General features: G+C 37.1%; 2 protein-coding genes across 3 annotated transcripts in view; one reads left to right on the top strand and one right to left on the bottom strand.

The window, feature by feature from the left end:
• The window catches only part of LOC145694414 (phospholipase B1, membrane-associated-like), a 449,404-nt gene that overhangs the window by 315,981 nt on the left and 106,541 nt on the right, over positions 1–26,882 (bottom strand). The window contains exon 1 of one of the 2 annotated variants that reach the window (XM_081770626.1): positions 6,093–6,355. The exons of the other annotated variant lie outside the window; for it this stretch is intronic. Within the exon in view, the coding sequence (XP_081626752.1) occupies positions 6,093–6,145 (53 nt within the window). The 5' untranslated portion in view covers positions 6,146–6,355. Of the gene's footprint in view, positions 1–6,092; positions 6,356–26,882 lie in introns of those variants that run through there. 2 annotated transcript variants of the gene reach the window in all.
• Positions 4,889–26,882, top strand: part of LOC145694431 (phospholipase B1, membrane-associated-like) — a 165,860-nt gene continuing 143,866 nt past the window's right edge. Inside the window, exon 1 of the mRNA XM_081770643.1 lies at positions 4,889–5,062. The gene's annotated coding sequence lies outside the window, so the exon portion shown is untranslated. The remainder of the gene's footprint in view (positions 5,063–26,882) is intronic.

Raw genomic sequence — 26,882 nt, 5'->3', positions numbered from 1 at the left:
GAAATACGGTAATATAGTATGCAGACTTTTGGTTTCGGACAATTGTCTACCGAAATTGGGTTTGGACTCAGTAATATCAAGAAATTTCACTGACACGCAATTGATGAGCTTATCCGATTTTGACTAAAATTGTCATAGTGGTAGAGCTTGATTATATTAGTGCGCATTCGAAACGTTATGGTGTGAAGATCTTAGGTTTTCAAGTTATTGTTCCTTATAGTAAGTCTAAGCCTCAACTCTGATGGCTATTAAATCGGAAGCAAACCTATCTAGACAGCATAAAATCATAATTCATATGCGCACTAAGTTTATGAAAGTTTATCACCATTTTAGATATGGTCATCTCGAGTTATTGACCATCAAAGTTCGGGTATGGATGGACGTAGTCAAATTTTCAACCTTTAACTAGATGAGGTCAAAACATTGACTAGATCTTTTCACCAAAATTGGCATGGCGGGAAACTGTTGTAATGATATGAAACATAATGGTTTCCAGATTTTTGGTTCTCGAGAGATTTGTCTAGCTCGGGATTTGGTTTTACTGACATGTATTGATGAAGCCCATTCAATCTTAACCAAACCTAGCATAATGGTAAATCTTGTCAAACTTCGTATGCAGATACACATTTTCTTTTCAGGTTCTGGTACAAGCGCAATATCATATAATCATTCTATTTCGTACTGAAATATCGCCTTTATTATCGAGGTCCTTCACAGAAGAAAACGCAAGTTGCATACGGAAAAAGGTAGGTTACATAAGTAAATCCTGTGGTTTTTGAACTTAACATACGACTATAGGTGACATCTGTAGCAAACGTATGACTGAACACCTTTGTTTTATAACACTTTCCATAAGTGTTCCATTTATACGTATTTTAAGTATGAAACAAAGAACTGTATATAGGCATTCAGTATCTTAATATACAGATGGACGTATACGTATAACATATAGTTCTATATAGTATGTATACTAATATACGGAAGACTGTTAGATGTCAGACATGATGTAGCGGAATGATGTAACATCTGAGCGGGAAAAAGGTAATAGAGGAAAGTACCCAAATTCCGCCCAGTAGCGTAATTTCGCTCACCGGGATGTTTTAGTTATTATGAGTTGACAACTCTGCTGAGTGTCTGCCCCGTGGAACAGCAATACTTCACAGTAATCTATTAGAAAGTCAATAGCGTGGGATGCGTGGTAAATACACACTGACAAATCAAATAATTTTAGTCATCTGAAGTATTTCAGAGGAGCTCCCTTCTTATGAAACTTGCAATTGAAGGTAAGTTTGTTTTGTATTTCAAAAAATAAAAATGAAATCTTTGAGTTTTACGCCCCACGGTTATGCCGGCTAGGCTAAAGGAGACGGTGATGATGAGAAATGAATGAAATGGTGGAATGATGAAAGTGGGAGGAAACGGGAGAACTCCGAGAAAACCCACGCACAAGGTATTTGTCCACCACAAAGTTCACTTGGCGGGAGCAGGGTTTGATCCCAGGACCCCATGCACCAGAGGTGAACTCTCTACCACTGAGCCACCGCGGCCCTTTTGTATTTCAAGTTCATGTTTGTAATTAGTGACAATTGAAGTATAATGTTCAGTTATACTTTGGCTGGAAAGAAGTGTGAAGCCGTGCTTTGGAGGTTGATCATTACCATGCAAAAGAAATCCATATTTCGCCCATTTGGTAGATCCTAATTTCGCATATTGCGAAAATGGGAGACCAGTTTGTGTAGAACTTGATAAGTGTACGTTGATAAGTATCGAAAATGGGATAATAAAATGTAAGACGAAAGTAACTTTTTTTGTATTATTTTGGAATGGGGTCAAGAGGAGGAATCTTCGCATTTTATTTCTGCACATTACAGTTTTATCTCTTTCCGTTCGACTATTGCGCCAGCATCGACAGCATGAATATCGATTTGTGGAAAGTGAAACTTTACACAGATAAGTCAAAATGTACTCCCGTTTCTTTTCAGATGGGGAGTACATTGTGGATGGCAACAAAAACAAAAACATAGGATAAAGAAGGTGAAAAGTGGGTTGCGTGCACAAAATATAACACTTAGTTCCATGAAACATGCGCTGGCCATGGAGCCAAAGATCCCGTTTTTACTTGTGATACTTGCCTTGGTAACTAGGGATTAGTTTTAGAAGAAATTGTGCCGTGAACAAAATAAATTTGCATTCTCCGGAGTTTACTTTTCTCTTCTTGAAATATATACATATATAGTTATGTGTGTGGATATTAATATTTTATTTTTAAAAGCTTGTGACATTTTTGTTCAGATTGTTGTCAAAGTTTAGGACATGGAAAAATATGTACTGGGCGAAATTTGGAGCCCATTTTCAAAATGACAAATTTTGCATTAATGAATAGACCTAAATATTTTCTTCATATAGATTGCGTAGATTATTTTTAAGGTGCAATGAGTATTTAGGTAGTAGTGTGTAGAATACGTAATAATATTTATTTGCTTTTCATAGTTTTAAGTATAAATGCTATAGAAAATAGAAAAAAAAGTGGGCGAAATTTGGATACTTTCCTCTACATATGTAGCATATGGATAACGCATGTTCCGTACAGATTTACGTACTAAACATAAGGATTCCATATATTTGTACCTAGTTACAATATACCGTTGTCTAGATAACGGATTTTTTCATTGTTTCTTATTGTCTTTTCTAGATATATTTTAAATAATGAAATGAAATCTTTGAGTTTTACGTCCCGCGGTTATGCCGGTTAGGCTAAAGGAGACGGTGATGATGAGTAATGAATGAAATGGTGGAATGAAGAAAGTGGGAGGAAACGGGAGAACCCCGAGAAAACCCACGCACACGGTGTTTGTCCACCACAAAGTTCACTTGGCGGGGGCTGGGATCGAACCCGAGACCCCAAGCACCAGAGGTGAACGCTCTACCACTGAGCCACCGCGGCCCCTATATTTTAAATAATGTTGGCGAGAGTTAACATCCCTACCGAACTCCCCTTCCAATGCACTCTCCACTCTTATTTCTTCTGTTACAAAATATTTAATATTTTTCTCAGAATATTTAGAAAAATGATTGTTGCTATTAGAATAATTACTCAAACAGTTGGCCATTAACCAAATTATTATTAAGAGAATTGTATATTATTACAATAATTATTCAAATCTATTGTCCTTTATTCAAATTGCTATTAACATAATTGATCGTTATTCAAGTAGTAATTCAAATAAAATTAAAAGAATTGTTCGTGATTCCAAGTAATATCAAAACAATTGTTCCTTGTTGAAACAATTATTCGTTATTTGAAGAATTGTTATTTATTCGAATGACTATTGAAGGAATTATTCGTTATTAGAGTAATTATACAAACAATCACTGTTCAAAAAATTGTTCAAATGTAAAAACTTTTGTTCCGGCAGTAGTGTTCTATCACTAAACACTGTACCATGGATCCAGATTGTACAGCAAAATTTTACAATCCTAAGAGTCGTAAAAATTTAATCTAGTTACTCTCAATAATAGATAATAGTATAGTAGAAAGTTATTATTATTATTATTATTATTATTATTATTATTATTATTATTATTATTATTATTATTATTATTATTATTATTATTATTATTATTATTATTATTATTATTAGATTTTAATTGGGACGTCAGCATCGAGGCAATTTGTCAACCGTCACGATCAACACAAACAAAAACGCAAGAAATATCATCCTCAAACCTCTCTCGTTATCTGCAGAGCCTCGTAAGCCTCGATTACAATGAATGTAGTATGCAGGGTACACACGGAAAAGAAAATATTTGACAGTTGCCAATTTTCTTTTGCCAATAACTCGGGAACAAATGAATTAATTTGGATCTTTTTGTTGTTATCCTTAGGACAGTTATGATTTGATAACTTGACAAAATCCGTATCTTAATAGATTAATTTATTGGTGAGTTATTAGGAAAAGAAACGTCAACACAAAAATACTTTCTTTCGTGACTGGACACTATGAGGAAGTGAGAAATGTGATTTTTTACTGTATAAATTTTCATCAACTTATTACATTGCAAGAAACGAAATTTATTTGAATAATTTATTTGTTTTCAATTATGCATTGTAAGATAATGGAAAATGCGGTTCTATTGGAAATCTATTGGAAATTGCGGTTCTATTGGTTTTTAATTATACCAAAATCAATTGCAGTAATCATTGTTTATCTCTAACATTCTCGCTTTTACTGCGAGCTGTCAAGGATTCGATTCCCTTTGTGGACACTCGGTCGAAAAAGTGTAAAAAGCTTTTTTCAGGCCAGTCATCCTCAGTGAGGTTTCCTGGGTTTTCCTCATTCATACCAGGAAAATGCCGGGATGATACTGAACATAGCGATCCCAGGCTGCTTCCTTCCTTACCCATTTTTTTTCTTCCTCCTCTTTCCCTGGATAGTGTGACCGACGAAGGACACCATCCCTCATACGTGACGGGTTAATATGGTTATAGATGTCGAAAGCCCAGAAATCTAATTTCTGAATTCTTCCTTGAATCATTGTTCATCAGGGAAGCATTTTGGCTGAATAACGTCATAAAAATGTATTAAAACAATTTAATGTAAAAAAAGAAGAAAAAGAAAAGAAGGAACAACAATATTCTGGCGCAATATTACATACATGTATTTGGGTTCAACAATCTGACTTTTTTTTTTTTTTTTTGTATGCAGTAGAGAAGCGTGTATGTGTATTTGTTTTTTAAGAGTGAAGAGAGGGAGTACGAGTGAAATCTAGAAGGAGTCGCCCAGCCAACAGGAGATTTAATGTGATGTAATTCAGCGCATGAATGGATGGAAGAAAAGGTAAGCCCCGATATTTCAAGGTTACGTATTGCCCTTCTTCATCAGAGAGCAGCAACAGAAGAAGACCCGTGCTTGGAAAGTGAGGACAACCGCTGGACTGGACACTTTAGTCGTCGGACCACTTTCATCTAGTTAAGACGAGTTAAAGGAAATACATTTGTGGTTACTAAAAAAAATAATAATAATAAAAAAGAAACAATCTCTTCAGACTGACCTGTATCAAGGTAGGTCATTAGCACTTTTCTTACCGGTAAAAAGTAAAATATGCACGTTCTAAATTAGTACTGTGAGGAAGCAGGAAAGGACAAGAATCAATCATTTTAGCGCAATAAGTTTCTAACACTGTTAGCCTAACATGCAACGTATCATTAAATATGTGTTCGTGTCCTTCATACTTCAATTATGTGTACTTACAGTACGTATTTAATATTTGTATCTGCCTCTGGAGCAATGTCATTATTACTTGTTAAACTGGTCATTGAACAAATCTGTGACATAACATTGCATCCGTATTTTGTCATATCACATCATTATACAGTGAAGTGAAATATTGGAATACATGACGACAAAACCGGTAAGTTAAACATTCTCATTTCTTATTTAAAGCGCACAATGTTTTTGTTTACATAAAAGACTTGTCTAAAATCTTCAAATGAAAGAGAGGGAGAGATAACAGATGAAAGTCTTTGGAGACGGTAGCACAGAAGTAGAGCTCTCACATCTACTGCATAGGATTCTGGTCATCTAGTGCAGGGCACAAAATTTCCGGTCGCCAGATCGTCATTGGCGACTAGAAATTTAGAGCTGGCGACCAGTTTTCAGTAGGAATGGTTTCTGCCTGAACTCACAGGGCTGCGCAGTTTCTGTTTTGCACGAAAATAATTGTTACTGAGTGAGAGAAAACACGGAATGTGAAGTCTTTCTTTGTCAAACCAAAGGCCTGGGGGAAGGGACCTCTCATAATTTGTACGTGAAAGATACTGGCGACCATTATTTTTGGATTGGCGAGTGCGTCTGATTTTGAAATTTTGCGCCTTGATCTAGTGGATAGGTCAGGTCTCAGCCAGTATGAATTGTGATGGATAACATTATTTCTGGGAGTTTTTTTTTTTTTTTTATCGTTGTCCTTTTCTGCGTGTGGTCTGTGAGTGTGAACTGACCCAAATCAACACTTTTTTGAACCCCTGACAAAAAAAAGCCAGGCCCTTTCTTATTTCACAAATTCAATAAAAATAATGGCAATAATGTACTCACCGATTTTGAAGTCCTACGGTAAGTAATTCTGTTGGTGGATGCGAAGGCTGCATTCAAAATAAAAGTAACACAATACTTCACTCTATGCCACCCACACGCTTTTCCATAGCCAAACTGACATTTTAAGAAGACTTGTCTACAATGTTGGTGTGACGAAGACGTGTATTAGGTTAGCCTACATAAGTTAATACTATCTAATATATATTCAATTCTCATTAAACTTAGGCGGATCAACTCTGATTATGTAATTTTGTTTCTTAGTAATTTCATTTTAGAAAACTGACCATCACAAAAAAAAAGAATCCAATGCATTAAATGACGTTAATGTGAATTTCATGAAAGTGAGTAACCCCACAACTAAGCAACGAAATACAATAACGTTCAATATCATTTTTTTTTTTCCTGTTAAAACGGATATTTTTGGTAATAACGGGAGTTCAAAAAGGACTATTGGCAAAACTAAATGAAAGTTTTCAGATGTAACTTCCTTCCTCATCGCAGTTTTCATAAAATACTTTACGTCAATTAATATTAAGGTTATGTCATATTTTAACCATGTCGGTCCGTGTCGAGCATTGAAGTCTTGTATCTTAAAATGGCTCTTCATGTAACCCTCAAGACGAGGCTACAAAGCCTTATATATATATAAAGAACCTTGGACTTTTTCAGATTTTACTTTAAGCGGTAAGCACCAGCTATTGTGCTAAATAAAAGTGTATTGAGCTCCCTTCAATCAACTAATGAAAATTATCATCCAAGGGATCTCTCGTTCGATCCTGGCTATATTAATTTGTAAAGGATAACGGATCATGAAATTTCTTAGGGTTCTTCAGTTTCTTCTCACTGTATTATTTTGTGGCGTCGCGTAGCATAATCACTAATGTTCTTGTCTTTGGTGCGAGCGGACTCGAGTTCGATTCCCGGTGGGAACTCACAGTCGAAAAAGTGTAAAAGCTTTTTCAGACCAGCCATCTTGAGCGAGGTTTTTCTGGGTTTTCTTCATTCACATGAGGCAAATGCCAGGATAGTGCTAACGTATAGGTCCCAGGCAACTTCCTTTCTTCCCTTTCCTCGGATACTGTGATCGCCGACGGACATCATCCCTTATACGTCACAGGCTAACATAGCCATAGATGCTGAAAGCCCAGAAACCTAATTCCTAATCCTAACTTTCTTATTTTACGAATTGCATCATCGTCACTCACTTACATTTGTCATTATTGCTGTTTAGTCTACAAGACATAATCGAAGAACTATAATGTGCAAATTTTAAAGAATAAATAATAAATAATGCAAATTTTAAAGAATACCGTATGTACGAGAAGAAATCACAAAGCTGTACAATATTTCCATATATGATAAGTGGATCGGGTAGGAGTCTAAATGAAAGAAAAGAAAAGCAAAAATCTAAGAATAAACGTGACAATGCCGGAGGCCAGAACTAGAAATTGATTTGGTGATGTGAGTCTAACGTCTTTCCATAAACTCCTCTATACCTCTGGTTGTTTCCACTTTAATTTCGTTGAAGTACTCCTGAAAAAAATTCGCTGAATCAACTGAAGGTCGCGTAAAGGAATTCCCAGTTGGGAACCTAATATTTTCATTAAGCTTCACAGTTTTCTGAGTTTACTGGTCTGGTCATAGCAAGGATGTTCCCAGTCTTAAAACGTAGCAATAGTTTGTTGTTTGAGGACTCAAAATGCTGCAATACATGTTTTCTTTATGAACTCATAAGATAGAAAAAGAAATTAAGGAAATAGGGAAGATTGGCAAAATAACAGTCATCTTTGGTGCGAAGTTAAAATAGTTCGGCCCCAGGCCTGTGTTCCCAACTTTAAAAAAAAAAAAAAAAAAAAAAAAAGCTCTTCTTATGATTTTACGACTATTATACAAGGATAAATAATTTTTAGATTTAAAACATGTTATTGCACAAAACATATATAAAATAATTACTGAGTACTAATATCCTTATTTAAAGCTGTATTTATATTTACATATTTGGGAGCAGCTTGAACTTCATTATTTTTCCTTACATAATCTACAGATTCTCTGCAAATGTAATGATAATTCGTAGTTATTTCAAGTTCAGTTTTCATGAAATCTCAATTGTATCCGTTCCTAATGTCAGATTATTTGTTTTTCATGCAATAGAAAAAAAAAAATGCGTTCCATGTAAGCATCAGATGCTGGCATACTCAGAACAAAACCACGAATTTCATTCAACTTCTGGGCATCAGTTCTTTTCTCTTTTGCTTCTGTCATTACACATAATTAATTTTTCCACAGTATTACCATTCAGCGGAAAGTTTTGCATTGATATTCTCTCTATGTAGAGCAAAACTAGAAGCGGAAGGTGTGATTATATCGCTGTTTTAATGCGCTATTTGATATACTGCTCACATGGAAATCGATAGTGCAAAAACAGTGATTTAAACATTAAAAATACAGTGTATTCCGTTCAAAAGTCACTAATTTTAATTAATTACTCAGGAAATGCGATGAATTGTGAAATAGCTGTATAACCAGATGAAATGCCAGATCTTAAAGTTTTGCTTCAAGTTGTTCGTTTGCTCACTACGCGTCGCCACGGTCACATAAATAAAAATTGCGAGTATATTCAACCACACGCGCAGATAGTGGTGTGATATGCTGAGACGAAGTCTGTGATTTTCAATGCAGCGAAATTTCAACTCAGTGTACGAAAGAGTTCGCACCTGAAGCTAAATCAATTAATATCCCAGAGCTTTGAACTCACAGCTGCGATATGATTGCAACAGCATCAGCAAACATGTTGGAGGGAACACAGAGAGAAGTTGAATACAAAATGGTTATTGTTCGTGCTACCAATAGGACAGATATGAAGGTGTATTAGAGTATGGAAAATAAAATCTACAAGTTTTCCTTGAATCCTCCGAAATTTCATTGCCATACTATTCATATTTTCTTTTCTCGATTAACTGAAATGAAGAAGGTTTCAACGGAACATATTGTACACTTTAAGTGGAAGAACTACCGTACGTAAACAATTCCATCTTTAAAAACGCGGCAGATTTAAATAACATTTTTTTTTTTTTTTTTTTAATACGGGAGATACAGGTCCAGGATTCATTAAAATCAAGAGCCGCTAGAAAGTTTAAGAATTGTCGAAATAAGTGATCTTCCCCATAATACGGGAAAATAGCAATCCTCCCCGGACCATGTGAATTTGTGGTAATAATATATACTTCCCCCTACTCTTCCCATTCCGGAAAGTTTTTCACTATTTGTCATCCGTCTTCTTTAATCTATATAACACAACATTAAAAATAGCTAATTTCATTCATTTTAAAAGCAGTTTGTGCTCTGGATAATGCTTTGCCATAAAATTGGAATTATTGTTTCAGATAGAGTTCATGAGCATACAACTGGTGTTGGCGATCATATGTTCAAATCTTGATGAGGCCATAAAAGCATAGTTTTCGGTACTAATTCACCGTTTAGAAGAGCGGTTCTGCTATGCCCCGTGCATCTTACGTCAACTCAACGACTTCGTTCAAAAAGTAGCGGGTGGTTATAGTATTTTGGCTGGTCAGTGTATGTATAGGTAATGCTCCTTCTAATTGTTATCGTATATTTAGCTATGATTCCAACTTACCAGCGGTTGGCTATTACATTACGATTGGGCAAGAAAAATTAATTTAAAATTAAAAATCTGTTAGGTGAAATGCGCGTTCTTCGTACCGCAGATTAGGTTTATGGAAAATATTTGAAAGGCGCGAAAAAATCATTTCAAATTGGGAAGTCTTTATTCTTTGCATAAATAAATAAATAAACCTCCATTCTCCTTCTACCTATGGAAACTCATTTCAATCAAAGTGAAATTATAAAATTTCAGATTAACCAAAGTGTCATGTTCAAGAATTCATTTTAAACAGTGTGACCGTTTTCTTACTTTCGTAATTTTAATAGAAAAATTAAAATACACAATAGAAATTGCCTCCCTTCTTCCATTTAGTGTCTGTATAACTAAAGGAACTCCTGAGAAACTACTTTTAGCCTACTTTTTCAACATCCCTTTCTCCCACCAGGATATGTATATGTAAACAAAGTAACATATTAAAACGCAGTTGACAGAAGTGCTATTTTCTATATATATATATATTTCTGACGGCGTGGATTTGAATAGAGAATAAATATACAAATATACATTCAGCTTTGTTAATACAAGTTGTTTCTTCCGAAGTTTCGAATCGTTATTAACTGGTTTGGAGTTACACAAATATTAATGTTCAGATTTAACATAGTTATAACCTTGAGCTCCTCCGTGGCTAAGCGGTTAGCGTACGCGCCTTTGGCGTGGAAGACCCGGGTTCGATTCCCGGCGGGAGCTCATGTGGTTCGGATTTCACGTTAATCAGCAGGTCCACGTCTCATATAGCCTCGCTGCTGAAAGGGACGCTAAACTAAAATCAACTCAACTCATAGTTATAACCTTGTCTATTTAGAAATAAATTCAAACAAAGAAGTTCCTAAGTTGCAGTTAAATCTTTATAATAGTTTTAAATCAGCAAATGTGATGCCATCAATGTGATACAATGCAATAGTGCCATCTATTGACGTCAGACGACAACACAAGTAGCGGAACAGTAAGTGTTAACTATATTAGGAATTATTATGTTCTCACAGACTGAGACACTTTGCTTTAATAATAAATATTAGTTTCTTCCCCGAATCTTTGGCTTGCCTTCAAATTGTCTGCACAGTAGCGACATATTTTGATGTCAGGTAGAATGTAGCACTGCTAGCGACAACTTTAGCATGACTGCGAACCATTAGAAATTTTTGTGATTAACAAGGTGAAGAGTTTTGCACTTTTAAGAAGCACTAAGAATATCCATTATCTTTGCCTGAAAAGTTATGCAACTATAACTCTTAAATGCCTTTAAGTTTGTATATTACCTCCCCAGGTACAATTACTCCCAGTAAGCAAGCACGTCTGCAGTTAAGTTTAAGTTTGCTCTTAATTTATCTTGACAGACATAAGCTTAGAAATTCTCTCTGCGTATGGCTTTACCAAATATAAATTTCAAGTCATGGTTGGACTCCTGATAAGTTTAAGGTGTAAACCTGTGTATGCTTAGACCAGATGTAAGAACGAAGGTTGTGCAAGAATGCATGCGTGTTAGCCTTAGAGGTCCTCTCTATGTATGGCTTTAGCAAGTGTAAATTTTATGTCATTCTTGTGACATATGTCAATTTAAAGGAATTTTAAGACTTGTCTTATATTATGTATTATTGTCAAGTCTGAAACAAGCTTAGAATCGAGGAACTAGCAAGTTTGCTATAGCCTTGGTTAGGTCTGGAGTCATGTAAATGCAAACTTGTGCAAGATTACAGACATATTCTTGAAAGTTTGAGTAAGGCCATTAAATGCATTTACATTACTCCAGATCTAACCAAGGCTATAGCAAACTTGCTAGTCCCTTGGTTAGGTTAAATATTTGAATGCTATTAGAGTCACAGACTGAGATATTTTTGTATTATAAATAGGATACACGAAGATAAACAAGAAGGCTATGTGGAACACAAGGGGATGCATGGCAGATTTATCCATTTTCATAAAAATACGTAGTTAGCCCACTCAATCCACCTCTACTATGAGGTCAGTTTTCCCAAAGTTGACACCTATCGAAATGGTCCTTTTCGTACCTGAAAATCAAACTCTAAAACATCCATTCAAATATTTAACCAAGAGTTGCTCAATCTAGAACAAAGAATTCAAAGAACTCCAAATAACTTTTGCGTAGTAACGTGAAAGAGATAGGGAGGAGGAAAAAAATTGAAGCGAAGGAAGTCATAAAACTCTTCGCAGTTTTTTATTTTTTTTAATACAAGAACGTAATTGCGATGTTTGCTCTGTTAGAAAAGCAATAATAATATGAAAAACGTACATCATCTTTAAGGAAAAATAATAAGGAAGTTTCTTAAGATAATAACCAACTTCAAAGACTATTAAATGTTCCAGATAAAAGGCATTTGAACCAATGTGTATGCACTAGATTAATCATGGTTTAAAACCTTGTTATCTTGACATAGGTCAACACCTTACGATATAATGGCTTATTTCTAACAACCAATTTTCTCATAATATTTTAAAAATTTTCCTTACGTAATCAGTGCCGTAACAAATATCATAGGATCTTCTGCAGAATGTTTCATCAAATGGCTGGAATGAGGTCACATCTTTACCATCATACGTAGATAAGGGTTGTAAAACTCGGATTTTTTTTTAAATCGGCTTAGTACCCAAGAAATAAAGAAAGAAGAAAAAGCATTTACATTTTCTTTGTGTAATTGTGATATGGTGTTTGTCTCGTCATGTATTTCAAAACCGGAAAAAAATAATTGAGAAAATGAACTTTAAATTTAGACATCTCAACTTTGATTTACAGAACTGATTTTAATGCACAATGGCATTGCCTGGGACCTATTCTGGGAGCTTTAAATACGACTATCAGGAAACAAATTTCAGATTTAGAATAACAACGCAGTCGTCTTCACTAATGCATGTCTTATATGTGAATGGTCACAGCAGGAATATGCACATATATTAAGGGGAGGAGGATCTTCGGTTAAAAGCAAAAGAAACCAACCGAAATGAGTGAAAAAATGTACTTACAAACCCCGTATTAATTCAAAGATCTAGACCAAATCTTGTACACAAGAAGAAAGTGATAGTTGGTGAAAGTTATTACAAATGTATTCCGTGAAATATCATGAGCATGTTATGGATTATACTCCAAAGTATAAATATTAAAGCAGCTGTAACCACACAAACAGGTGCTCGAGCACGTAGATGTTGAATATTGTGCTTAGGTACTTAGACAACTACTATAATACCTAAGTAAATATCTGTCTCGAGTATGATATACCATGTACCATATGCATTTTGGCAGAGCTGGGCGATGGCCGGTGTGAGAATAATCAAGTGCCGTCCAACGAATTCTCGCTAGGGCTCAGGTTTGAAGACGAAGGACCTGACCTTATCTTGACAAAGTTTTCTGATTGACTTCTGGGCATGTTGAAAAGCCCCCACTCTCATATGAATTTTTGGTATGGGAGCTGAGTGCATTTGTTGTTGAAATTGAACCTGCAGTTGTAGTGGGTTTGTGAAAATGTGAGTTCCCACAGGCTGTCTCTGACGATGATTTCTAGCATTTAAACGCTGTAGTTTTACATCTCCTTGAAATTGTCAGTGAAGTGCTTGGCTTGTAGATGGGTGAATCTCATGAGCGAGTTGATGAAAGTTTCGGTCAACCCCATATGGTCATGTGAAGAGCTTTTAGAGGTGTTATCCTACCCAGAGTGCTTCTGGAAAGGCAATGCTTGACTTTTAGGGCGAAACGTCAGCGAGAAATGTCATGAAGATAGTGAGTTTCGTGAAGATGCCTTCCATTTGGAGTTGACGAGCCGCTGAATGCGAGAGCATTCAAAAAAGTTAACAGGATGCTCGGCTTTGTAAGTTTTACGTTTAACTCGTGTCGCTCTATCTTGTCTGGTGCACTTGTAAATTAAATATAATCCAGCACATTTTAGGCACCAGAGCTGTGCATGACAGGTAGATTGCGAATGCCTGAAGCACTGACACTTTAAGTGCTGGAAGTAAAGTTTCAGGGGTTCTATGCGAATTTTCATGTTTCTCTACTGCCGTACCGAATTGAAGTTTGTTCACAGCAAATAGCTAGCACATCAAAGTTTGCTTGAATAGCACATTCTATTTTTAAATAATCTTTCATAAAGAGAAAGGTAGGAATTTCCTTGCACTGGTGAGATATCAGATGCTTTAATTCATAACCTTGGTTGTAAGAATAATCATATATATATATATATAGTTTTTCAAAACAACACCGACAATGTTTTGAAGATGATTCCTGACATTCAAAACAAAACAAAATGTATAGACGAACCTGGGTGCACAAATGCTTCCTTTCGGAGTTGTAGGCTGCCGAAAACATGTAAAAATGAACTTTAAAGATCCATAGCTCCAATACTATTTAGCCTATCGTAGTCGGGTCATGACTTTACTTAGGAACTAATATTTACGCTATCCAAAAATACATGTTTCAGAATCCTGAGGTACTCATGCAACAATTTTTGTAGAGGGAGTTTGGCTACGGGAATATAATTTGAAGTACTCATCAACTATTTAAAATATATATATATATATATATATATATATATATATATATATATATCACCACTGGTTGGAATAGGAGGTAGAGGTGTGCATAGTGACTTCTTCCTCGGCGCTTGAAAGGGCCACATATTGATTATAAGTTGGAGAAGGTTGTGGTGATGGAGGTGTGGAAGTCCATCGTGTTTTTTTTTTCGCTAATTGAAATGGTGCTTCCAAGCCAGTGTCGTCTTCTGCTTTTCGCGTAATGACTGAGCTTTAATCGCTAATGGTAATGTTTCCTTGCACTGCCGTTGGAGGAATATCCTGTTCAGTAGCCGGGGGAATAATTTTCATCACTGTTGATAAATCCTCCTTCCGATAGGTATAGCTAACTCTGAGCATAAGCAGGTTTGAGTGCTTCCAGAGTAGGAATTTGGTTTTCATAAGTGAGTTGACCCTGAATTACATCTCGTCTTGTAGATGAAGCGTTGAATTGTGCCATTACAATCTCAAGCCTCTATCTTCGCTTTTTCTACTTCTTCCTCTCATTTTCAGACCTAGAAGTGAAAAATAGATGAGGTAAATTAAAGAATATTGAGTTTACCCGGTGGTCGGCAATCTTATTGGAAAATGAGATTTCGCAGAGTGTCCAAGTAAGGACGGAAGAGAGGATTGATGATTGCACAAAGGTATTATTTATTATTAATACTCCACTTAGTTAAGCCAGAGTGGCAAGTGAAATCCATACCTAATTGACCTCCATATTTGAATGTCTTGTGTGAGTATTGTATGACTGGTGCAAACTCACGCTGGATTCTTCCGCACACTTAAACGCGTATGACCACACATACAACTGTCGCGTTGTTCAAGACATAAAATATTGTTATAGCTGAATGCTACCTTCATCAACTCGTCTCAGCACATCAGGCTCTTCAGACACAACCGACAACGTTCTCGATACTGTAAGAAGTAATCGTACGAGAAGAACGCGGGGCCTGAGAGTATCTAGCAATCTGTTGTTCAGTATTTATGGCCTCACGTAGGGAGCCACGTGGCAGTGATTAGATTAGTGCTGCTCGTCCCTTAAATTAGGGCAGCCTGAACTATTCTTCTGTCCAGGAACTCCCATACTTGGCGGAGGCACTGGCGAGCATATCTGATGTAAGAACCCTCTGCCTCCTATCATACACAGAGTGCGAGGAGCAATTCTTCCGAACGACCTCGCAGCAGCTCCACTCTACGCAACGAAGTCGCTTAAGTAAACAGTAGTGTGGTTCTAGCGTTCCAGCACAGCCCATAATCCTCAAATAACTACATTCGTCGTTGGTTGGTAGGTTGATTTGGAGTTTAGCGTCCCATTCAGCATCGAGGCTATATGTGACGTAGACAATCGACAACCTTCAACAATCGGTTTGCTCGACAACCTTCAACGTATTCATAATGTGGCTCCTATGGAGATTACGAACAACTTGTTCTGTATTGTATCAGATACATTAGGACCTTGAAACTGAGATTAGGATATCCTCCAAAGCAGAAATGTTAACTCTATATCTCAAGCGAGCCAAATAATCATCAGCACCAATAATGCGGTCCGCTACCAAAAGAACAACTTAATAATCTATGTGAGAAGTGAAAGAATTCATAAAATCTTACCTAATGTTGTAGGTCTTTTAAAAAGCAGAAAGAAAAAAGAAAGGGAAATCTGGATAATAGATGGATACCTATTGTTTCTTGCCTGACACTTGGTATCCTTTCCCTGCAATCAGTCTTTGGTAGTTAGTACTCACACTGGCGATTTTCAGACTAGAGGTGAGATGAATGTCTGTTAACTTGCACCACATTCGAGATTTGTTCACACTAATACGTACTACTGAACATCAAGGGTGCCAAACGCGGGGGTCTGGGGTCCCGAGTCTCCAATGCTCATGCAAGTCTCATGTATTTTTATTGTTTTATATTTTGTTATATGTATTTTTTTAAGAATATACAATATTTGACATAATTTGAATTCAATTTGTCTTAAAATATTCATATATGCCTTCTTAGACTCTAGTTTGCAACCAAACACACATGTGAGTGGGTCTCCCCAAAGCTACAGACAAATAGACTCCCTTGTCGAACATGGAAACTATGTGCGATGCCAATTTCAAGATTTCTAGGAACCGCGCAGAGAAGCACCTTACTGTAAAACGTAGGGATATTCAGGTCACAGAATTTTTGTTTTAGCACTAAGTCTATTGAGCTATCTATTAATTTCATTTCGATAGATCTGAGATCGTTAAACCTTTCTGCTAATTCAGTTCTGAAACACTGAAGCTTCTCGGTAGATGCTTTGTACAAAATAACCTCCCTTGAACTTGTTTTGTGCTTAGCACAAGTTGGGAAGTGTGTCGAGACTCTGAATGATTTTACCTGATTATTAATGTTTGTAATTATCATGTCTTATCCTTAATAAATAATTATTTTTTTCTTTTTTTCTTCGGGTAAACTGAGGGCAGCAGGCAAACGAAAAAAATGAAATGAAATCTTTCAGTTTTACGTCCCATGGTTCTGCCGGCTAGGCTAAAAGAGACGGTAATGATAAGTAATGAATGAAAATGGTGGAATGAATAAAGTGGCTGAAATGGAAGGACCCCGAGAAAACACACGCAGACGGTGTTTGTCCACCACAAAGTTCACTTGGCGTGAGCGGGAATCGAACCAGGGACAGCACGCACCAGAGGTGAACGCTCTACCACTGAGCCAGCAAGGAAACAAGTTTGACATGCCTGCTCCAAAGACATATTGAAATCGAGCTATCTATACGGGATGTTCTTAAGTGCCCTTCCACCAGTGTCCATACACATGTTCAATAAAAATTACAGACAAAATATTTTCATGGTGTTACTTTAATGTAATGTAATGCCATTAAATATATATATATATATATATATATATATATATATATATATATATATATATATATATATATATATTGGGTTGACAACACTATTAATCTTGTACTATCACAGAGTATGCCAATCAATGTCTATGTTTACATCGTACAAAATTTCAGTGTTTTGTGTTCATGAGTTTAAAAGTTACGAGGGCGTATCAAGATATATATATATATATATATATATATATATATATATATATAGGGTGAACGTAACAACGTGGACAAACTTTAGCAGGTGATTCCGGATACCTGTATGAGTAAAACGTCTTGAGAACACATGCAAACCCTTGGGACGCTACAGGGCGCCGACAGCGTGAGAATATTAACTTGAGAGCCCCATATCTCTACTATTCTGAATGACAGAGCTAAGCTGCTCGAAACTGCTCTATCCAAAAATGCCTATGCTGCAAGCGTGACATTCGTACGCAAAAGAGTCTCCAAACGATGTGGCCCCTGAAAGTTTGTGCCGAAATGTGGGTCCTAATTTCCATGGTTCGACAGCTAGACAAACAGCAAGCAATGATTTGTTGTCGGAAATGTCATATCACCAACATTGTCAATATGGCGCATTAATTTACATTTGCTATGCGGGGTTGCATAACGGTAACAGCAGGCGGGCGTTACGTAATAACAAGACTATGTTCTTGAGTGACCAGAACTGAGAGGGGGGAGTCTTTTGAAATGAATAGAAGTAGCACATTGTGTAAAAAGCTGGAACACGTAGATATGGGAGTTAGTCGTACCACAGATCAAAATAGAGTGCAAGAACTCGACACTATGAAATGTGAAAGACTACTAAATAAGACAGACGTGAACGTGTATGCAACATGTGGACCAAGTAAACTCTATTGGTAGGTCAGTCTTGTCCCATTGTCACGTCTCGAAGACACTTCTCGGGTTTGAAACGAGACGAGACAGGAAAAGGTCTTGTCTTGTGGCAACACTAGCACGAACGCGAAACAGTTGTGGTTAATGGGGACACCGAAACATTAAGCTTCTAGGAATGGTCAATGTCATGGCAAATAATTGAGAAATGTAGGGGCCATCTCGGTCCATTGCCGTACAGATACCATTCCGACATAGTCCTGGTTTTAGTGAGAAAAATACTGACAACTGTTATGATGGCCGCACCGGAATGTAGCAATATTATTGTGTGGCATGTACCTTAGGGTGGTTCAAAAAAAAAAAATTACACGAAATTGGCTTACGGCTAGTGCTAATTTTTGGCGAAATTGGCTACATAATAAGTGTGCAAAATTTGAACTCGATCGGTGGAAGTCTTGAAGTGCCGCATCGGACCTAAAATTTGAGAAAATATTTTTTTAAAAAATAGTAATTTTGATGGAAATTTTCAAAGTAGAATTTTTTCTCTGGTGATGGCATTTTGCATGTAGGTCATATCTAAATGATATAAACAATGCTACAAATAATATTAACGAGCATTGTAGGATCTCTATACCTGAGTTCGAAGGTTTTGCCGAAATTTGCTTAACATAAACAAAATTTGTATATATTTCTTTATGACTTTTCTTGTTCCGATAAAAATAAAGCGCATTCATTTTGACAACTCGTACGGTTTATGATGTTCTTCGTCTGCAGCTCTTATCTTATTTCCGAAAAGAAAAAAGCACGCTTTCTTTTCGAAAATAGCCCAGAACTCACCACGAGGAAGTGGCTGCAGGTCGAGTTCCGCCCTCCCATCCACCTTTGCATAATTGCGTATATTAGTTTACTATGCAATGTTCAAATAGTTGCTATGTATTTATGGTGTAGTTTTGTACTTTGCTTTTTTGGAAAATCGGGAATGTGGTTACAAAATTTAAGTGTTGCCAAAACAAATCTTTGGCGCTCTTGTTTGCCACACACTGACACTGCTGCCTCCGTCACAATTTTCAAATGTCTTTCGTCTGCTTGAGCATGAAAAGCGAAACAAGTGACATCTTCTCCCAGATAAGATGCTAAGTTAATGTTGCTCGTTTCAGACTTAAGTGTCATGTCAGTGGTGGTTCAGACAATTGGCACTTAGACCAATCAATCATATCGACATAGTTGCCTGCTTCGACCACAATTGCCGAAACTATGTATTCTCGGGTGACATTAGGAGATGAAGAACTTAAAGATCGTGCTTTTAGAATTCTCCTCCAACCAAGTATCCTCACGTTTATGTCCTTATCAGAAATCAGTGTCAGAAGGTTTTCCTAGTGGACAAACCAGACGTTTCTCTTCAACACAGGATAGATTATATTTTTTGTACTTATCGTCCATGCACCGGGGAAGCAGATAAAAGAAATTATAGATGTAGACCACCTTCAATGCACGATGATTTTTTCTTGATGAAAAATCAAAGAGGAGCATACACGTTTACAATGTATTGGACGAATACGTTTCAGACAGATACTCCGTTCCAATGTACAGACGTAGTATTCTATTAGCAGTTGTCAGCCACCTAGCATGCTGTAATTTCCCAGGATGGCTCTCAGCCAGTCCAGTGTTCCAATTGCCGGTTGAAACAGCTTTACAGATGCAGAGAAGATACTTTTGGTCAGAGGTTAGGCTCTCCTCTGCTAAGTCGGCAGTCCAAGACACTCACACAGGCTGAAACTGTTGCATCGACGGCATGTTCTCGCAGTTTTGTAGCGTCAATCCAATTGGCCCTGCGAACGTAGTAGATCCAGCACTTTTGCCATCAATATCTTCAATGATGTCCGCAAGGGACGTTCATTTGTGTGCAAAAGACAAACAAATATTTGGTAAGATTTTTGAGATGGTATTAATAACACCATTCTTCAGTTCCGTATAAATGGACGTTCCATTGCAATCTACTACGACGAATCCCGACGTATCGATATCATTTTCTAAAAGAAAATTTCGGATGGCTTCAGCAATGTCGTTTCCTTTTCTGTATGTAGGTGTTACGTGACCGAGGGACCCTGGCTTAAGTATAAGAACAATGTGCTCCTCCCTCGCAAAAACCCGTTAAGATTTATTGCCCTTTTTCCGAATCGTCACTGTCTCATCACGTCTTCTGTTAAAATTTAACCCTTTCACTTTACTTGACTTGAGTGATGATGGAGTTTCCTCTGGAAACGTTTCACCTATTTTCTTTCTCTCTCTAAGAACTTTGTTTTAGTCAATCGCTTTTTCCTTATCATCAGCAGAAACAAGACCCACTTCTTCCAAAAGAGATGAAGGTAGAACAGCTGTTTTTCGTTTAGAAATTTGGGTCCTGTAGACCACACTAGGGAAGTTAGGAAGTTAAGTCTCATTTGCTGGAAAGGTTATGTGGATGCTTTTTGTCTTTTAGAAGGGTGATACTTCTTTTCTGAGTCCGAGGTTTCCTTCGTCTCATTTTCAGTTTCATTTTGGAACAAATCAACGGTAAAATTTGAGGCACCACTAACTTCATGTTTTTCCTTCGATTTAGACCTCTCTTCGTTACAACGAATCTGGTTTTGTCGACATTTAGTTTCTCTTGAATCTAAACTTGCAATAAAATGTTTTTTAAAGTGCGCTGGTCAATCAAGAAGGGTATTTCCAAGGGAAGAATCGAATTCCTTTTTCCACAATTGCAATAAACAAGTGGATTGACGCACTTTGCAATATCAAACAAGATAGCATTAGCCTCTTTGGAAAATCAGCCACCCTAGAAGCACTCGATGTCCTCTTCAACGACTTTTGAAGCTGACGAATTTTTGAATGATAATCCAATATTCGAGCCATGGTTGTTCGTGTACTTAAAATAGCATCTTCGCTAATTGAAGCCTTATTCCAAATCTGTTTTACTTTCCGGGCAACTAATCTAGCTATTTCTTCCGTAGATGAATCCTTCTGAGCGTTGAGCTCTCTTCTAATCTCTCTCTTCCACAAAAATGTTTCAAAGACAGATGAAACTGTTGGAAATTCACTAAGTTTCTGTGGTATTCCAATTACGTCATGAACACAGCCAGTAGATCTCAAACTTGATTTCCTGGCCATTGTTCCACAATAATGAGAAAATAATACAGTTTAACACACGTTCAACGTCCGAACACTACAGGCCAACTTCATTTCGCGAAATAAAGACACATTAACGCACCACATTCAACGAAAGGATGAGCCCTTTGAAGAGAACGCACTTTCCTTGATTTGAGTTTAACTTTTATTTTGAAGTCAAACTTTTAGTAAATGAAATACAATACCAATAAGTAATACTTTCGGAAGAGTATAATAGCGATTAATGTTAAAATTGTAAACCATGTTCTACCAAATGCAACAAACTAACGAGAACAACACTGTCACTGACAAAACTCAAGCCGATACTAATTTGTTAACGCTTGGACCTTGGGTGAGTCCACTGCAACAGGGAAATTGGATTGATTCACCCACCCACCCCGTAATTCGGAGGCTGCAGCAAATTAGATTCGCCCTTTGTGTCTTTCCTCTGATACGAATTTCTTTAAAATAACTTAGTGACGTACTTGTTAAAAAATGGTGCTAGAAGTGAAAAGTTGTTCAGATAAGTTATCTGCAAGTTCTAAGCTAAGCCCTCAGGCCTGAGCAATGTAACAAAATATTAAATATTGATACGCCCACTTCCAAATATATATGGGAATGCGGCGTAGGATCGAAACTGCGTAGCATCGAAACTGCGTACGATCGAAAAATTCAGCTCAAAACCTGTTTCGATCCTACGCAGTTTCGATCGTACGCAGTTTCGACGCTACGCAGTTTCGACGCTACGCAGTTTCGACCGTACGCAGTTTCGATCCTACGCAGTTGCCCTGAAATAATTTAAGTTTTAATCATGCGCTCAAAAAATATATTTTTTTTCTCTCTCTCTTTAATTTGTTTAACCTGTGCAGCTATAAATTAGGGTTATATTCATGTACTCCACACGACCTAAACTGCGTAGGATCGAAACTGCGTACGGTCGAAACTGCGTAGCGTCGAAACTGCGTAGGATCGAAACTGCGTACGGTCGAAACTGCGTAGCGTCGAAACTGCGTAGGATCGAAACTGCGTAGGGTCCACACTGCAGGTAGGATGGACAAGTTACAGGCGTATGGATTGAGAATCAATTATGATTTGTAATGATGACTATGTCAGAAGTGTAATACTAACTTTGAAACAGCTTCGACGGAATATAATGTAAAATAGTTATGTAATATGAAGAATTTAAAGTAATGAAGAATATGATGTATAATGAATATTGAAGGATAATAATAATAATAATGTTTAACGAATATTTCGATTGTAAAGATATTATTTCTAAAGGCTATCAGAAAGTTAGAGAAACAAAAGTCAGATAAAGATTCATATGCTGTTCTGTGTGTACTTGTCTGCGTAATATGAATGAAAATTTATATGATTTTATGTACAGCTTAACGACCTAATAACCAGTTATTCATATGTATGTCAACAACGTTACAATATTGTACTTCGCTTTGGGAGTTTCTCATTTGTACGCTGAACCTCAAATCGATTTATAATTGGAACACGTACCCGTGGGGGTAGGAGCATTTCAATGTATTCCGTTACATTTCACAAAAATATTTTTAACCGTAAAAGATTCGAAATTAAACTACTATTCAAATAGAGAATAAAATTACGAAAGTTTACAACTATTACTGGAAATCAATGCTGTCATCCATTTTGAACATTTTAAAAGAACATAGTTTCTAATGTATTGAAATTTCATTTCTTATGAATAGTTTGAAACGTTGTAAATAGTTGTAAAGAACCTGCAGAAAATTCGTCAAAATCCTCCTACAATGGGGAAGCCGTGTTAGACATGGAGTTAGTGGATGCAGATGGTGGCATCGGAAAAGTCCGGGTCTCCCGAGCACAGTGGTGATATCAGAAACCGGGCCCCAGCCATGAGGCTCCAGAAAAATGGGGTCCCGAAGTTTTGGGCGCGGGTTCTTTCTATACGCCTATTAAACATGGAATTGTATGTGGGTGGGTGGTGAAGTTTTTAAATGTTCGGGTCGTCTGAGCACAGTGTTAACGTCAGAAATTGGGCCCTTGTCTCAAAGGTCCAAAAATGGTGTCCCGAAATTTTGAGCTTGGCTTCATTATATTTTTCTTTTAAGCATGGAGTTATTGGATACATATTGTGGTGTTGGAAAGCTCCGGGACCTGAGACTCCAGAAATGAGATCCCAAAAGTTTGGGTTCAGGTCTCTTTTATTTGCCTATTTAACATGGTGTTGTACTATAGTGTTAGCGTTTGAAAGGTCGGGGTCGATTAACGAAAGCGGTAATGTCAGAAATTGGGCCCTGGCCTCGAAGCTCCAGAAAATGTGGTTCCGAAATGTTGGGCTTGAGTCCACTCTATTTCTCGTTTCAGCATGGAGTTGTTGCATACAGATGGTGACGTTGGAAAGATCCGATTCCCCTCAGCACAGTGGTGGTCAGGAACCGGGCCCCCAGAAATGGAGTCCCAATGTTTTGGGCATGAGCCCCTTCTATACGCCCATTAAACATGAATTGTTGTACGAAGGTGAAAAACTTGTATCTTCGTAAAAAAAAAAAAAAAAAAAAAACTTGTATCTTCCTTATAATTATTAGATAATAATCTCAGCTCCTAAACACGTATAAAAGATACCGAAGTTATATTTCAGCAAAAAACAATTACCATAAAACATCTCTTTGCGTGTGTAATGACTGAAATGTATTATACTTTGCTTCCCTCCCAAATAAATAAATAAATAAATAAACGATTACAGTCGATAAGCGTAAATCTGGCAGAACCTATTTTCCGAAATCTAAAACAAATCACGCAGATTGTTTATTGCTTGTTCGCGATTGTCCACATCACATTTTCGGTTTTTCATTGTATGTAATTAACTATACCATAACAGAAATTCCCGCTACGAACAAATTACACGTTAGGTATACGCCTATGTGTCTCGTCTCGAGGACTTCCGGGCCGCAGTGGCTTAGTGGCAGAGGGTTCACATATGCTGCGGGGCCCTGGTTCTATACCAACTTGCGCAAAGTGGGGTTTGTGGTGAACAAACACCGTGTGTGAGGGTTTTCTTGGAGTTTCCCTTTCCCACAACTCTTTCATTTCACCATTCCATTTATTCTCATCATCTGCGTCTCCTTTAGTCTACCCAGGATGACAGTCGGACATAAAACTTAAAGACTGCATTTTCATTTTCACATTTGGAGACCCTGTATCTGTGTTCCTTGAGTGCCCCAAATGCTAAATAATAATGGGTTGGAAGGCCCATGAAGTTTAGTACCTGGTACACTCATTATCTCAACTTGCCCAAAAAGTTAAGGGCTCACGTTAAGTTAACGCCCCAAAACTTTGATTTTCACACCTTATTAACTATATTGGCCCAAAAGATGAAATTTGTTAGCCCATCGATCTTTATCTCGACTAGCCCAGAAAGTTGGGAGGCTCTGGTGAAGTTAGCCCCCAAATTTTCGGCGCCTATATCACATTAACTATGGGAGAACGAAAGCTGAAATTTGGTAGCCTATCCAGCCCGTAGACAGTACTATGTAGGCCATTCATTCTCTGGACCAGCCCAGAAACTTTGGGGGGGGGGGGCTCACGTTAAATTAGAGCCCGAAATCTTTGGCGCGCATATCTCATTAACCCTTTCGGGACAAAATCGATTTTGGGGTTTTTGGTAGACTTTCAGTTAATGATTTATTGCCCAAACACTGTTATCCCGATTGATATCGTTTACATCTTGTATTTTAAAAGAGGGACATGGCTATTTTTTGGTGTAAGTTAGATTGCAGTGTTGCTAACGGGAGGGATTATTGAAAAAATGTAGGAGTGAAATTTAAAAAAAAAAATCCCTAGCCGAATTTCATGATTTTTTCTAGCTGGGAACACCGAAGCCACAGGGGTTCAAGTCACCTAAAAAGAATTTTCTGGTATGTTGACAAGGTACAGTAAAAACCTGAAGTCGCTGGCTGCCATACAAAGAGAGAAAGAAAAAAACTCTCTCATAATACACATCGAATTTTGGCACTTCTTACGCGTCAGAAGCAAAAATCAGCATACATGGTGGTTCACCGTCTTCCCTAATTATTCAATCGTGCTCCTCTATGGTGCGTTTTGTAGGCCAAGAATGATTCCAGACAGTTGTACGTTGGTTTGAATATAGCCAAGGACACTGAAATAATAGGCTGGAAAGGATAAACTTCCCAAATTTTTTACAAACAATTACAATTAACATTTTCTGTAGCTGGCAACATTGCTACCACTCAGAAGCAAACAATTTTAAAGTAATCTTTGGCCCACCAATAATATATTCAGCTAGTATCATGATGATATCTCTCAAATTAAGCATGTAATTTTAAAAAGTATATCATTTTTCCTAGAAAGTCACTATTATCCTTAAAATTATGTAATATGGTATACTGTAAGACCGGAATTGTAGTGTCCCCAATTATCCAAGTGAAACTTTTTATAGTGCGTTGTGTAAGTCAAGGATGAGGCTTCCAGAATCTGGTATGTTCGTTCCAATGTAGCCAATAGAAGAGAAGGAAATAAGAGGCAAATTTTAGAAGGGAAAAAAGGAAATTTTTACCAAAAAAAGTCTGGAAATAAATAGTTCTATGGCTGGAAATACTGCTAAGAGACAGATGCAACTATCTTCAAATAAACCTTAGCCCACCACTAATATATCCTGAAAGTATCATGTCGATATTGAATAAACGAAGCTAGTAACTAAAAATTAATAGATTATGGTAAATATAAAAGTGAGAAAAATCAAGGATTAGAACCTTAACGAAAATGAAATGAAATGAAATCTTTTAGTTTCACGTCCTACGGTTATGCCGGTTAGGCTAAAGTAGACGCTGATGATGAGAAATGAATGAAATGGTGGAATGAAAAAAGCGGAAGGAAACGGGAGAACCCCGATAAAACCCACACACACGATGTTTAGAACCTAAATACGAATTTATGGTGCGCCTCCTAATTACGCAATTGCAACGATCTGTGCCCAAGTTTGTTCAGTAAGGACCGATGTTTGACTGACGTAGTTCACTTGCGCTCGGACGTATAGGTACGGAATTATAAACATAAACTTCGAAAATTGACAAATCTGAAAATACTTTATCTTCGCATTGAATTTGGACCCCTCCTCCAAAGTAAGTTCATGCGTATGGTACGTACCACCATACTACGATTTTTAATTTCAGTAAAAATCCCTTTGTTTTCTTGCCCCCAGGATAACTATATACTCTGCCAGTTAATATGTTTAAAACATTTGGAGTGATGTATCGTCATGTGTATAGATTAACCTCTTGCACACAGAGAATGTTTCTTTTCCAAGATTTAAATAAAACTGAAATGTTTTCCATTTCCATACAGAATTCAATTCACCTAAGATGTCCAAAGTTCACCTAAGATGTCCAAAATTCAATTCACCTAAGATGTCCACAACAATTTTTATGGAGGTAGTTGGAGAATACTTTATATCATAGGCCCGTAGTTAAACTCCCTCTATAAAAATTGTTGTGGAAGCACCTCAGGATTCTGACATACGCATTTTTGGATAGGGCACATACTAGTTCCTAAGTTAAGTCTTGACCCGACTGCGGTAGGTCCCATAGTTTTGGAGCTATGGACCTTTAAAATTCCTTTTTTCATGTTTTTGGCAGCCTATAACACGTAAACCGTCGCTTGTAGAGGGATAAATTCTTAAGGTCTTTTGAATTTGGCTAATCAGAGTGCTCCTTTAACC

Source organism: Thermobia domestica, chromosome 1 (assembly GCF_964235325.1).
Source record: "Thermobia domestica chromosome 1, izTheDome1.hap1.1, whole genome shotgun sequence".
In the NCBI taxonomy this organism is placed as follows: Eukaryota; Metazoa; Arthropoda; class Insecta; order Zygentoma; family Lepismatidae; genus Thermobia; species Thermobia domestica.
Note: the sequence above shows the minus strand (reverse complement) of the source record. Positions and strands in the feature narration are given on the sequence as shown.